Here is a 12,566-nt window from a genome sequence, read left to right as displayed (position 1 = left end):
GTCACAGAGCAGCTCCCTTGTACCCACTGCAGCAGAGCAGGGCTGACTCCTCAGCAGCACAGGGGCAGAGGTGCTGCTCCTCACACCACACTCAGCCAGCACCACCCAGAGAGAAAAAATGCATTTCAACTGAGGGTGATATCTATGAAAAATGGAGTATATGGGCTCATAGAATTCTGTCCTGATTTTTTCCTGTCTTTTCCTTCCTTTAACAGAGCCCCCATAAAAGAAATAACTAATGTCCAACAGCAGCTCCATCACCCACTTCCTCCTCATGGAGTTCGCAGACACACGGCAGCTGCAGCTCTTGACCTTCGGGCTCTTCTTGGGCATCTACCTGGCTGCCCTCCTGGGAAACGGCCTCATCATCACCACCATCGCCTGTGACCACCGCCTCCACACCCCCATGTACTTCTTCTTCCTCAACCTCTCTCTTCTGGACCTGGGCTCCATCTCCACTATTGTCCCCAAAGCCATGGCCAATTCCCTCTGGGACACCAGGGCAATCTCCTACGTAGGATGTGCTGCACAGGTTTTTATGCTTTTCTTCTTTCTTGGAGCAGAGTTTTCTCTCCTCACAGTCATGGCCTATGACCGCTACGTTGCCATCTGCCAACCCCTGCACTACGGGACCCTCCTGGGCAGCAGAGCTTGTGTCCGCATGGCAGCAGCTGTCTGGGGCAGTGTTTTTCCCTATGCTGTGCTGCACACGGCCAATACATTTTCACTGCCCCTCTGCCAGGGCAATGCCCTGCACCAGTTCTTCTGTGAAATCCCCCACATCCTCAAGCTCTCCTGCTCAGACGCTTACCTCAGGGAAGTTGGGCTTCTTATATTAAGTTCTTTCTTAGGTTTTGGGTGTTTTGTTTTCATTGTGGTGTCCTATGTGCAGATCTTCAGGGCCGTGCTGAGGATGCCCTCTGAGCAGGGACGGCACAAAGCCTTTTCCACGTGCCTCCCTCACTTGGCCGTGGTCTCCCTGTTTATCAGCACTGCTGTATTTGCTCACCTGAAGCCCACCTCCATCTCCTCCCCACCCCTGGATCTTGTTGTGTCATTTCTGTACTCGGTGGTGCCTCCAGCAGTGAACCCCCTCATCTACAGCATGAGGAACAAGGAAATCAAGGATGCCCTGTACAAATTATTGCAATACAATCTACTCACAATTAATATGGTGCCCATTATCCCACAAGGGTACCCACAGTATTACAGCAAAGACCAGGACTAACTTTTCTTCAATTGTGCATTTTACCTCATTGCTTTTCTTCTTGTTTTGTTGTTTTGTTTTCTTTTTTTTTTTTCATTCTGTTTTTTATTATATGATGTTACTGTTCTTCTTCTCATGCTTGGGTTTTTTTTTTTTTTGCTTTGTTTTTTTTTTTTTTTTCTTTTCCTGGACCCAAAGACCTCATGTGCATAAGGATCACAGAATCACAGAATGGTCAGGGTTGGAAGGGACCTCTGGAGAGCATCTAGTCTAACTCCACTGCCAGAGCAGGGGCACCTACAGCAGTGGCACAGGACGGCTTCCAGGCGGGTTTGGAATGTTTCCAGAGTGGGAGACTCCCCCACCTCTCTGGGCAGCCTGTGCCAGTGCTCTGCCACCCTCAAAGGAAAGAAGTTTCTCCTCATGTTAAGATGGAGCTTCCTACGTTCATGTTTGTGCCCGTTACCTTTTGTCCTATCACTGGGCACCACTGAACAAAGACTGTTCCCATCTCCCTGGCACCCTCCATTTAACTATTTATACGCATTAATAAGATCCCCCCTCAGTCTTCTTTTCTCCACACAAAAAAAGCCCCAAGTCCCTCAGCTTTTCCTCATCAGAAAGTTGCTCCAGTCCCCTGATCACCTTTTTAGCCCTTTGCTGGACTGTCTCCAGTAGTTCCCTGTCCTTCTTGAACTGGGGAGCCCAGCACTGGACACAGTATTCCAGATGCGGCCTCACCAGGGCAGAGTAGAGGGGGAGGACGACCTCCCTCGACCTGCTGGCCACACTCTGCTTGATGCCCCCCAGGATGCCATTGGCCTTCTTGTCCCCAGGGCACATTGCTGGCTCAAGGTCATCCTGTTGTCCACCAGGATTCCCAGGTCCCTTTCCTCTCCAGCAGGTCAGCCCCTAACCTGTACTGGTGCATGCGGTTATTCCTCCCCAAGCTCAGTACCCTACACTTACCCTTGTTGAACTTCATAAGGTTTCTCTCTGCCCAACTCTCCAGCCTGGCCAGGTCACACTGTATGGCGGCACCACCTTCTGGCATGTCAGCTACATCTTCCAGTTTTGTGTCATCAGCAAACTTGCTAATGGTACACTCTATCCCTTCACCCATGTCATCGATGAATATATTGAACAGGACTGCACCTGAGCTAGATCGAAGCTCCTTGTTTAGACTAGCTTAATAAAGAATCCAGCAGAAAATTAGTTGTATCAACTTCTGCATCTTCACATCTCCCCTGGAGCTGGGCCCCAGCATGCAAGAGAGGTTCAAGAGGCAAATGCCCAGCTGCCCCATGGAGGATCAGCCTCGGGGGCCCTTTGGGCTGCCCCTGGCTGCCTCGCTGGGCACTCTGTCTCTGCTGCCTGTGAGTCTGAGCTGCTGCTCCCCTTGAGCCATGGCCAAAGGCAGCAGAATGAGGTCGCCTTTTCAGTGCTGGTATCTCCTCACATCCACAGTCTTCTGTGCTCTTGCCTTTGTGTTACCCAAAAGGTCTTGTGGAACTTGTGACAGTCCTGTTGTCCATACAGTGGCATCCCTGTGGCTGCAGGCAGGAGCAGGTCACGTGAACCTGTTTACCAGAGCTGGTCTCTGTGCAGGAACCACCATAATCAAAATGGTTTCGTAAGGGAGGGCCCAAAGGCTGAAGGCCTCTTCTCCTCTTTCAGCAGTGCGCCGTGCCCAGAGTAGGTGCTGAATAGCAGCTCCATCACCCAGTTCCTCCTTCTGGCATGTGCAGATACTCGGGAGCTGCAGCTCTTGACCTTCTGGCTCTTCCTGGGCATCTACCTGGCTGCCCTCCTGGGAAACGGCCTCATCATCACCGCCATCGCCTGCGACCACTGCCTCCACACCCCCATGTACTTCTTCCTCCTCAACCTCTCCCTTCTGGACCTGGGCTCCATCTCTACCACTCTCCCCAAAGCCATGGCCAATTCTCTGTGGGACACAAGGGCCATCTCTTACTCAGGATATGCTCTTCAGGTGTTTGGTTTTTTGTGTTTTTTTTTTTCTTTTTCTGAGTTGCAGCAGAGTTTTCTCTTCTCACTGTCATGGCTTACAAACAGTACATTGCCATCTGCCGTCCCCTGCACTACGGGACCCTCCTGGGCAGCAGAGCTTGTGTCCGCATGGCAGCAGCTGCCTGGAGCAGTGGGTTTCTCAATTCCCTCCTGCACACGGCCAATACATTTTCACTGCCCCTCTGCCAGGGCAATGCCCTGCACCAGTTCTTCTGTGAAATCCCCCACATCCTCAAGCTCCCGTGCTCAGACACCTACCACAGAGAAGATGCAGTACTTGTGATTAGTATCGTTTTTGGATTTGGCGGTTTTGTTTTCGTTGTGGTGTCCTATGTGCAGATCTTCAGGGCTGTGCTGAGGATCCCCTCGGAGCAGGGGCAGCACAAAGTCTTTCCCATGTTCCTCCCTCACCTCCTCATGGCCTCTGTTTGTCAGCACATCAGCGTTTACCCAACTGAAGCCCCTGTCTATCTCACCTCCCTATCCCTTGACCTGGTGGTGTCAGTGCTGTACATGGTGGTGCCTCCAGCAGTGAACCCCTCATCTACAGCATGAGGAACCAGGACCTTAAGGATGCTCTGAGAAAAATGATGGTTGGATGTTTTTCAGAAGTAGTAGAGTGCCTGTTTTCTTCTGCACAGCATTCAGAGTGTAACTCATAGCAGGCCCAGAATGTCTTCTCAGGTTTTTGCTGTGTGTGTGTTTCTTTGTTTTTCTTGTTATAATGTTGTGCTCAGCAAAATTTTATTGTTCTTCCCACTTCTAATTCATTGTGTACCTGTAGAATTTGACCCACAGGCTGTGTAAATCAGGTGCAGTGCTCTCTGTGTATTCAAACAAAAGAAAGGACCCTGCAGTGACTTGTTTGTCTTAGATCCTTCCTCTGAGACCTCTGTAAAGACACAGGGCAGTGCCTGCGTGCAGAGGTGGAGGGGAACGAGTCCCAGCACAGCAGCACTGCCAGGGCGCACCAGCCTCGGTCTTGCCAGAGCTGCTCTCTTGCCACTCCCACGCTCTCCTTTGGAGCCCTTGTGTAGGTGTAAGGGCTCAGGGGTCACAGTAGTAAATACCCACAACAGTGACTCCCACATTAGCCTGTCCGTTAATTCTTAACGATAAGCTCTCAACACATTCTTCATCCAGCTGCAGGCAGAGCTCAATGAGTTCCAGTTCTTCTGTCCCATAGAGAGCAACTCCACCACCTCACCCTGCTGGCCTGTCTTTCCAAAAAAGTACATAGCCATCTGTGACAGCATTCCAGTCCTGCGAGCTATCCCACCATGTCTTTAATTGCAATGAGATCATGGCCCTGTGACTGCACACAGATCTGTACTTCTTCCTGTCCATTAACCACGCTGCATGTGTACAGGCATTTCAGAGAGGTCATCAAGCATGCAGGTTTCCCTGGAGGAGAGCGAGAGGATCCATCACAGTCTTACATGCCCTGGAGGTGGTTGGCTTTCTGGATATCACCTTGGGAGTCCGCTAAGGAATATTTGTCACTGCTCTGGTTGGCCGTGGTTATTGCCCAGCTGGATGTGACAGTTTCAAGCCTTCCTCACCAAGCTGGCCAGCCTGCTGCCAAAGACTCCCTTGCCTCTTCTAGACAGGTGGATCCCATCCCTCTCTAAAAGGCCATGTTCATATTTTATTGTCATAGAAGCAAAAACCCTCATGATAGCACCAGCCACGTAGCCAGGAGTTGACATGCATTATGTGTCCGTTTCTGGCTGCTCCCTTCTCTACCTGGTAAAACAGAGGAAAAGACTTCTATGTAGTCTAAATCGACCCTCTTCTACCTTAGAACTATTACCCATTGCCCTGTCGCAGCAGGCACTGCCCAAAGGGCAATGATGCCACGCTTGGTTTGTTCCTGCGAGCTGTCAGCAGGCAGTGCTCGGAGCCAGGCGCTGTTGCCTGCCACGGGGCCTGCACACCCTCATCCCACGAGCAGAGCATGCAGCGGGCCAAAGAGCATGGCATTGGGTGGGTGTATCACATCCACTGCCATGCACGAGCCTCTGGGAAGATCAAACGATACAACGGACTGCTATAAACTACACTGAGAGCCATGGGTGGTGGGACCTTCAAATGCAGGGATGCCCATTTAGCAAAGGCCACTTGGTTGGGTAACATTTGAGGATCTGCTATGGAGCTGTCCCTGCCCAGTGAGAACTTTTCCATACTGTGGAAGGAGATAAAGTCCCCACAGGGCACATGAAGAATATGTTCGGGAAGAAAATCCGGGTTATTCCTGACACAGGCAAAGGCAATCCTATCCGTGGGATTTCTTTTGTTTAGGGCCCTTGGTGCACTTGGTGGCTGATGCGGGAGGATGGGGATGACCAACGTGTTCCTCAAGGGGATTTGATTTTGGTGAGAATGGCCAATGAATCAAATTATATATTTATTGCTAAATTACCACTATATGCCATCACTACTACAGTTGTCGTATGCTCTAGCCATGATATTACAGTGAGAGTGACCCACAGATGATGGGCATGGGCCCTGCCGTCTACACCAGCTGCGAGCTCCAGATGCAGCACACAACAATTCAACACCACACACCACGTCTCCTGCCGGGAAAGACAGTTACAACAGATGGAGCCCAAAGTCATGGACTAAATGAACTCAGGGGACATTTCAGTGGGATGGCCCATGGACTAAGGGAATGATATCTGTGTGCATATATACATATATCAAAGACAGGAAAATGGTGGTGATTTATGGAAAAGTGTAAGACCTGGGCATGAGGTAGATGGTATAGAATAAGGGGCGGACGCTGTCCTGGTTTTGCCTGGGATAGAGTTAATATCCTTCCTGGTAGCTGCTGTGTTTTGGATTGACTATGAGAATAACATTGCTAACACATATTGTTTTAGCTGTTGCTGAGTGATGCTTATATTGTCACGGACTTTTTCAACTTCCCGTTGAAGGTGGGGGGCCACAGACAAGACAAGCTGGCCAAAGGAATATTCCATCCCATAGACGTCATGCTCAGTATATAAATGGGACTTAGCAGGGGGGCAGGGATCGGTGATCACGTCTCCGGACAGGCTGGGGAGTTAATCATTGGGAAGTGACAACAATTTGCTTTGCATCACTTTATTTTGTTTATTAGTAGTAGTAGTAGTAGTAGCAGTAATAGTATCTTTTCTGTTACTGTTCTTTTAAACAATATTTATCTCAGCCCATGTCTTTTTTTTTTCCCATTTCTCCATTTTCTCCCTATTCTACCTGGGACATCCCATTTCATTTAAGAGCTGTTATCTGACCAGCTACATCTGACTCAGTGTTGTGCAAGGGTCAGACCCAGTAGGATCAAGCCTCAGAAAAAGTAGTATAAACCCAGAAAAATATCAATAAGCAGGATTATCACAAGAGAAAAATTCAGGCTCGTGGTCTAAGATAAACTCTGGGTAATGTGCGGAGAAGAGGCGGTAGGTTATTGTCGGTGAAACAGCGTCCATTGGGCCTGTTTCCACAGGGCATCCTTCAGCTCCTGGTTCCGCATGCTGTAGATGAGGGGGTTCACTGCTGGAGGCACCACCGAGTACAGAAATGACACCACCAGGTCCAGAGATGGGGAGGAGATGGAGGGGGGCTTCAGGTGGGCAAACACTCCAGTGCTGAGAAAGAGGGAGACCACGGCCAGGTGAGGGAGGCACGTGGAAAAGGCTTTGTGCCGTCCGTGCTTTGAGGGCATGCTCAGCACCGCCCTCAGGATCTGCACATAGGACAGCAGAATGAAAACAAAACACACAAATGCTAAACAGGCACTAACCACAATCAGCCCAACTTCCCTGAGGTAGGAGTGTGAGCAGGAGAGCTTGAGGATGTGGGGGATTTCACAGAAGAACTGGTGCAGGGCATTGCCCTGGCAGAAGGGGAGTGAAAATGTATTGGCCGTGTGCAGCACAGCATAAGGAAAAACACTGCCCCAGACAGCTGCTGCCATGCGGACACAAGCTCTGCTGCCCAGGAGGGTCCCGTAGTGCAGGGGTTGGCAGATGGCAACGTAGCGGTCATAGGCCATGATGGTTAGGAGAAAATATTCAGCTGAAATAAAAATGAGAAAGAAAAAGACCTGTGCAGCACATCCTGCATAGGAGATGGCCCTGGTGTTCCAGAGGGAGTTTGCCATGGCTTTGGGGAGAGTGGTGGAGATGGAGCCCAGGTCTATGAGGGAGAGGTTGAGGAGGAAGAAGTACATGGGAGTGTGGAGGAGGTGGTCGCAGGTGATGGCGGTGATGATGAGGCCGTTTCCCAGGAGGGCAGCCAGGTAGATGCCCAGGAAGAGCCCGAAGGTCAAGAGCTGCAGCTCCCGAGTGTCCGCGAATGTCAGGAGGAGGAACTGTGTGATGGAACTGCCATTGGACATTTGCTGTGTCTGGGCAGGGGGACCTGTCCAAGGAGGAAAAGGCAGTGACAAACTGGGAGAGACTTCTCTGAGGAAATCCCAATGCCATTCCTCACAGAAATCCCCCTCCCACAGCTGAATGAGGAATGACCCAGCTCATTCCCAACCCCACAAACTCAATGACACATTCCCTTCAGGTAAAATACTACTTCGTCACCTACTTTCCATGAGGGCACCTCTGGGGCAGGATTCCCAGAGTCAGAGACAGAAGAGAAGCTGACCTGCACCCCCCTCCCAAACTCCTTAGATGCAGAGTTCAACAGAGGGGTGGGGAAACGAGGAGAAATGCGCCTGTGCTCTGAAAAAAGGAAGCGAGGAGAGGGAGTCAGACAGGCGTGCAGTGAAGCCTTCTCCTCAGTGACAGTGTCTCCAGACAGAGACACTGCAGGGCACTTGTTTTTATGTTGTGCATCACTTGTAGGACACAAACACTTCTCCTGGACTGGAGGTGCAGCTGCCGAGAAGGCATCTCGGGCTCTGGACCCTGTGGCTGTGGGGCGGGCGGGAGAGGAGAGCAGAGGCTTGCTACGGAGAAGTTGTCTGAAGGTCAGGGTATGGCGGGAGGTGCCAGGATCCCCCCTGACTGGGCATGTCTGGCAGCAGCTCCCTCTCTGTCCCTGCCTGTGTCTGGGCTGCCAGGAGCTGCCCCTGCCTGGAGCTGCTTCTCTGCCCCCGGGTCTCCTCCCTGCCAGTGCCCCAGAGCCCATCCCACCCGCTGTGTGCTCAGCTCTGCCCTGCAGACCCCTCCTGGCAGCACAGCGCTGCCCGGGGGCATCTCTGGGTGTGTGGGGGCTCAGGAGGGGTTCAGGGAAGTGCTATCGAGAACGGGGGTCTCTGTGCCTTCTCCACAAAGGAGAAATCCATTCCCACCTCCCACTGCCCACCCAGCAGCTGAGAGGAGAAATCCCACAGCACAGACTTGTTCCCTTTCAGGGGTAAGGTGCCTCGATGTCCTTCTTCAAAAGGACTCTGTGCAAATGTCCTGGGAGTGATGGGGATCCGGGAGCAGCCCTGACCCACACAGGTCCATCTCAGCAACAGAAGGCATCTGCCTTGCTGGCAGTCACTCCTTCCACCCACTGCTTCTCCCCACAGAAGCTCCGTGGGAGCTCCCCGGGCAGGCGCAGAGCTGACCCTGGCAAAGTCCCTGCCCCGGCACACAGCCCCGGGGTGCAGGGACCCTGCTGGCAAGGACAGCCCTGCCCACCGCTGCCTGCACACCCCTACGCACACCTCCACCACCATCCCCAGCAGAAGGCAGCCCTCGGGCCCTGTCCCTCTCACCGGGCAGCAGGGAAGCCCTGCTCTGGAGCACATCCTCCTCCTCTACAGCACAGAAACTGAGAGAGTCCTCCTGACAGAGCCCAGCAGCTCTCAGATGGACCAGCTTGAGGAGATCCCTCCAGGAACTGGAGCTGCATTTCCAGGCACCCTGCGACTTACCACACAGAGGCTGGTGAAGATTTCTGCCCCAGTGAGCTCTCACCACCCCCCACTCCCAACTGCCTTTAAGCTCACTCTGCCTCGAAGGTCTCCCCTCTCTGCCTGCAGGCAGTGCCCCCAGCCCTGCTCCTGGGCAGAGCTGTCTCTCTGCAGCGCTGCCTGCTTGCCAGGAGCTCCCTCCGGCCCAGCAGCTTGGCCAAGCTCAGCAGCAGAGGTCCAGCCCACTCTGGCACTCTCTCTGTCCCCTCTGGGCTCCCTGGAGGTGTCCCTGGGGCTCCAGGGGAACCGCCTGTGAAAAAAAATGATGCAATCTCTGATGTTCCCTGCCTCAGCTGTGCAGAGACACTTACTTCCAGCAGTGTTATTTCTCCCAGCAGAAGAAGAGCTGGCCATGAGTACACCCTCCTCTTGTCCCATCAGTATCACACACGGGGTCTTGGACTCTTGGTAACAGGATTCCTTATGGCAAGTCACCGCTTGCCTTGTGCCACAGCTGGGGGGCTTCAGCCCAAACGTGCAGCAATGATCTCAGCCAGGGGCACAGACAGGACGAGCTGGAGCCGTTCCTGTGGCAGACAGAGCTGTGACATGGTGGCAGAGCTCAGTCCAGCTGGTCTTCAAGGACAGCCTCCTCCAAGCTCTGCTATAGTCCACATCGCAATTCAATCTAACCCTGAAAGGCAATTCAAGGGCACCAGAATGAGTGCTTACTCCTTCAGGAAGTGTTCAAGGAGAAACAAAGCCACTGTGTGGCCACTGCTGAGTTTCATAGAGCAGGTGGAGCTATATCGGAGATTCTCTACATCCTCTTTGCCTCAGTCTGCCCCAGCAAGGTCTCCCAGAGCTCTGAGACTCGGGGCAGGAATCTGGAGGAACGCCACCAGCAGTGGATTGTTCCCAAGTCACCTTAACTAAAACAATCCTTACCAGTCTATGGGACAGGAGGGGTGGCAGCTGAGGGAGATGACAGGGTAAGCCAATGTGCCAGCGTGTCCAATGACACTCCGTAATCATTGAAAGGCCATGGAGGTTGAGGGAGGGAACACAGAGGGACATAGACAGGCCAGAGGGATGGGCCAAAAGTAATATCATGATGTCCGATAAAGAGAACTCTGAAGTCCTGCCCTTGAGGTGCACTAACCCCGTGCAATGACAGAGGGCAGGGGCGGTGTGGCTGGGTGGCAGCTTTGCGGGAAAGGCTCTGGTGGTCCTTCAGCTTCATTAGGCAAAACAGGAGCCAGGGGCAAAGAAGGCCAACAGCATCCTTTGCTTCTCTTTCCATTCCCTGAAATCCCGAGTGCTTCTCTTTTATTCTCCTAATACCCTCCCAAAAGAACAGCCCACCTGTGCTGGTTTGAGGCGAAACAGAACTCATTTTCTGTTCAGTAATTTGACTTTGCAGCCAAGCCTCCTCGAACTAACTGAACTCTCTAAAATTTAATACATATTGTCCATAAGATGTTGGCTCTCAGAGTGACAAAACCTGATTATTTATAATTTATGCCAAGGCATGGTATGCAGAGAGGCTCTTGCTTAGACTTTTTGCTATAACAACCAAGGGCAGCTCACTTTGTTATATGCCCCATTGGAGGGTCGGAAGCGGTAAAGTGTAGAGGGGATGCACCTTTGGATAGGATCAGAGAGGACAGGTAACCCAAAACTGACTAACTTATCTAAACTGACAAGTCCTTTCTGTCTGTCCCTCCTCTCCTTGGAAAGAGAGGTGAGGGAGAGCATCTGTCGTTTGTCGCAGTGGCCAGGCCGGCCCAAACCACAACAAGGGTGAAGGAACTGCACTGTTGGACTGAAGGCAGTCCTTGCTCCTGCACACAGAATTCCAGCCACAAATAACTTCATGTTCATTTAAGATTTGGTTGGCTGCCCCGAGGAATTGTCCCTGACACACCCTTGGCTGGGCTCAAGCAGCATCTTGTCTGGGAAGCTCTCCTAATGAACAGCCTCATCCCAACTTCATTGCGTGGTCTGTAAATGGAGAGGCAAGCCCTGCAGTCAAAGTGGAAGGTTTGTGGGTGATGGTGGTGACTGAAATGACCCACAATGCACCTTTGGTGTGGCTTTCTGGGTGCTCAAAACCAATGGACCTCTGAAGGAAAGTCAATCTGGAATTGGAGCTTACGGAAAACACATTTAAAACTCTTTTCTGCTGAGTCGCTTGGAGTAGCAAAATTCCTGTTAGTGTTTGCCTGTGTAAAGGCTGTATGGGAAGTGCACAGCATAAAACAGACCATGCAGCTTGAGCTAAAATATACGTTAAGGAGGAAAAGGATGTTACAAACTCAATAAGCAGGTGATTGAACCAGGGCAATGCCCTAGGAGATCCCACTGTCTTAAAGTAGCAGATCCTACTTCTCCAGCCTGTCAAGTTTACGTTAGTCATTGCAAAGTGAAAAAGGAAGCCGGTGCCATTGGAACCCTGTGGTGTGCCATGTATGATTCACAGGATCTCCTGAGAGAAATGGATGATGAGGTAAAGAAAGTGCAAAAAAAACCCCATCTGTAAATTGAAGGAGGAGGAATTTCCCAAAATAAAGACAATCATCTTAATCAAAATTTGAGAGGAAGATCTCAGGGTAAACAGATATAGACCCTGGTTACAAATTAAACAGCTGGACTTGGAAGTTGGACAAGCACAAGATTTAGAAAGAGAACTAAAGGTTTTAGAAACTGAGCTACAGAAAGCTGGAACAGCAGCTCAGCTTCCAGCAGAGTAATATATAGCCATGAACAGAAGTCACAACCAATGCAGTGCACTCCCCTCAGTCTGGGAATTCAAGAGTATGTCTAGGACAAGATCCATAGGGTCTACTCGGAAGGCCCAGGTTCCTGTGGGCTGGCACCAGGGGTTCTGGAGTGCTTGCCAGCAGATTCTTGGGGATAACCCACATCTGAAGTGGCCATTGGGAATAGGAGAAACTTGGCCCTATTATTAGCGGACACATGATCATGCACGGACCCTCTTCATGTATGGCAAACTCAGGCTGAATAACTCCAGAGTAGAGTCACTTTGAGTGGCTATGAGAGAGCCCATCGTCTTGACCCAAGGTGGGAAAATGTCATCTTCCAAGCTGGGCAATGAAAGGGATTAATGTGAAAAGACCCATCAGGTGAACCTGCATCGTAAGGGAAAACAAATTTTCCTTGTCTAACACAGACAGAAGCCCCCCCTTGCAAAACCAACGTAATGGCCACCACTGCCAATCTGCTGCTTTAACTGTTCCACACCATAGAGTCTGATCTCAGCACTGACTTTATCACAATAATTATGCATGAGCTCTGCAAAGCCTAAACATAAGATGTGCTGCCCTGTCTCTGGCAACCAGTGGGGCAGAGGAGAGGGAAAAGCCAGTAACGGGGTTTGGATGTTGAAGGTGGGGTCCAGCAGAAATGAGGAGTCAAGGGAGTGGATGGGGAGAGATAGGCAAAGGTGAGACAAGTTCTGATCTT

General features: G+C 51.3%; 1 protein-coding gene across 1 annotated transcript; it reads left to right on the top strand.

The window, feature by feature from the left end:
* Nucleotides 1-238: 238 nt before the first annotated feature.
* LOC309685022 (olfactory receptor 14C36-like) lies at nt 239-1,228 on the top strand (the record flags this gene model as incomplete). Its single annotated transcript, XM_082500842.1, has 1 exon — nt 239-1,228. One exon carries the CDS (start codon nt 239-241, stop codon nt 1,226-1,228), a length of 990 nt encoding a protein of 329 aa, XP_082356968.1.
* Between the last annotated feature and the right edge of the window lie 11,338 nt (nt 1,229-12,566).

Source organism: Vanellus vanellus (assembly GCF_965231255.1).
Source record: "Vanellus vanellus genome assembly, contig: HAP1_SCAFFOLD_125, whole genome shotgun sequence".
In the NCBI taxonomy this organism is placed as follows: domain Eukaryota; kingdom Metazoa; phylum Chordata; class Aves; order Charadriiformes; family Charadriidae; genus Vanellus; species Vanellus vanellus.
Note: the sequence above shows the minus strand (reverse complement) of the source record. Positions and strands in the feature narration are given on the sequence as shown.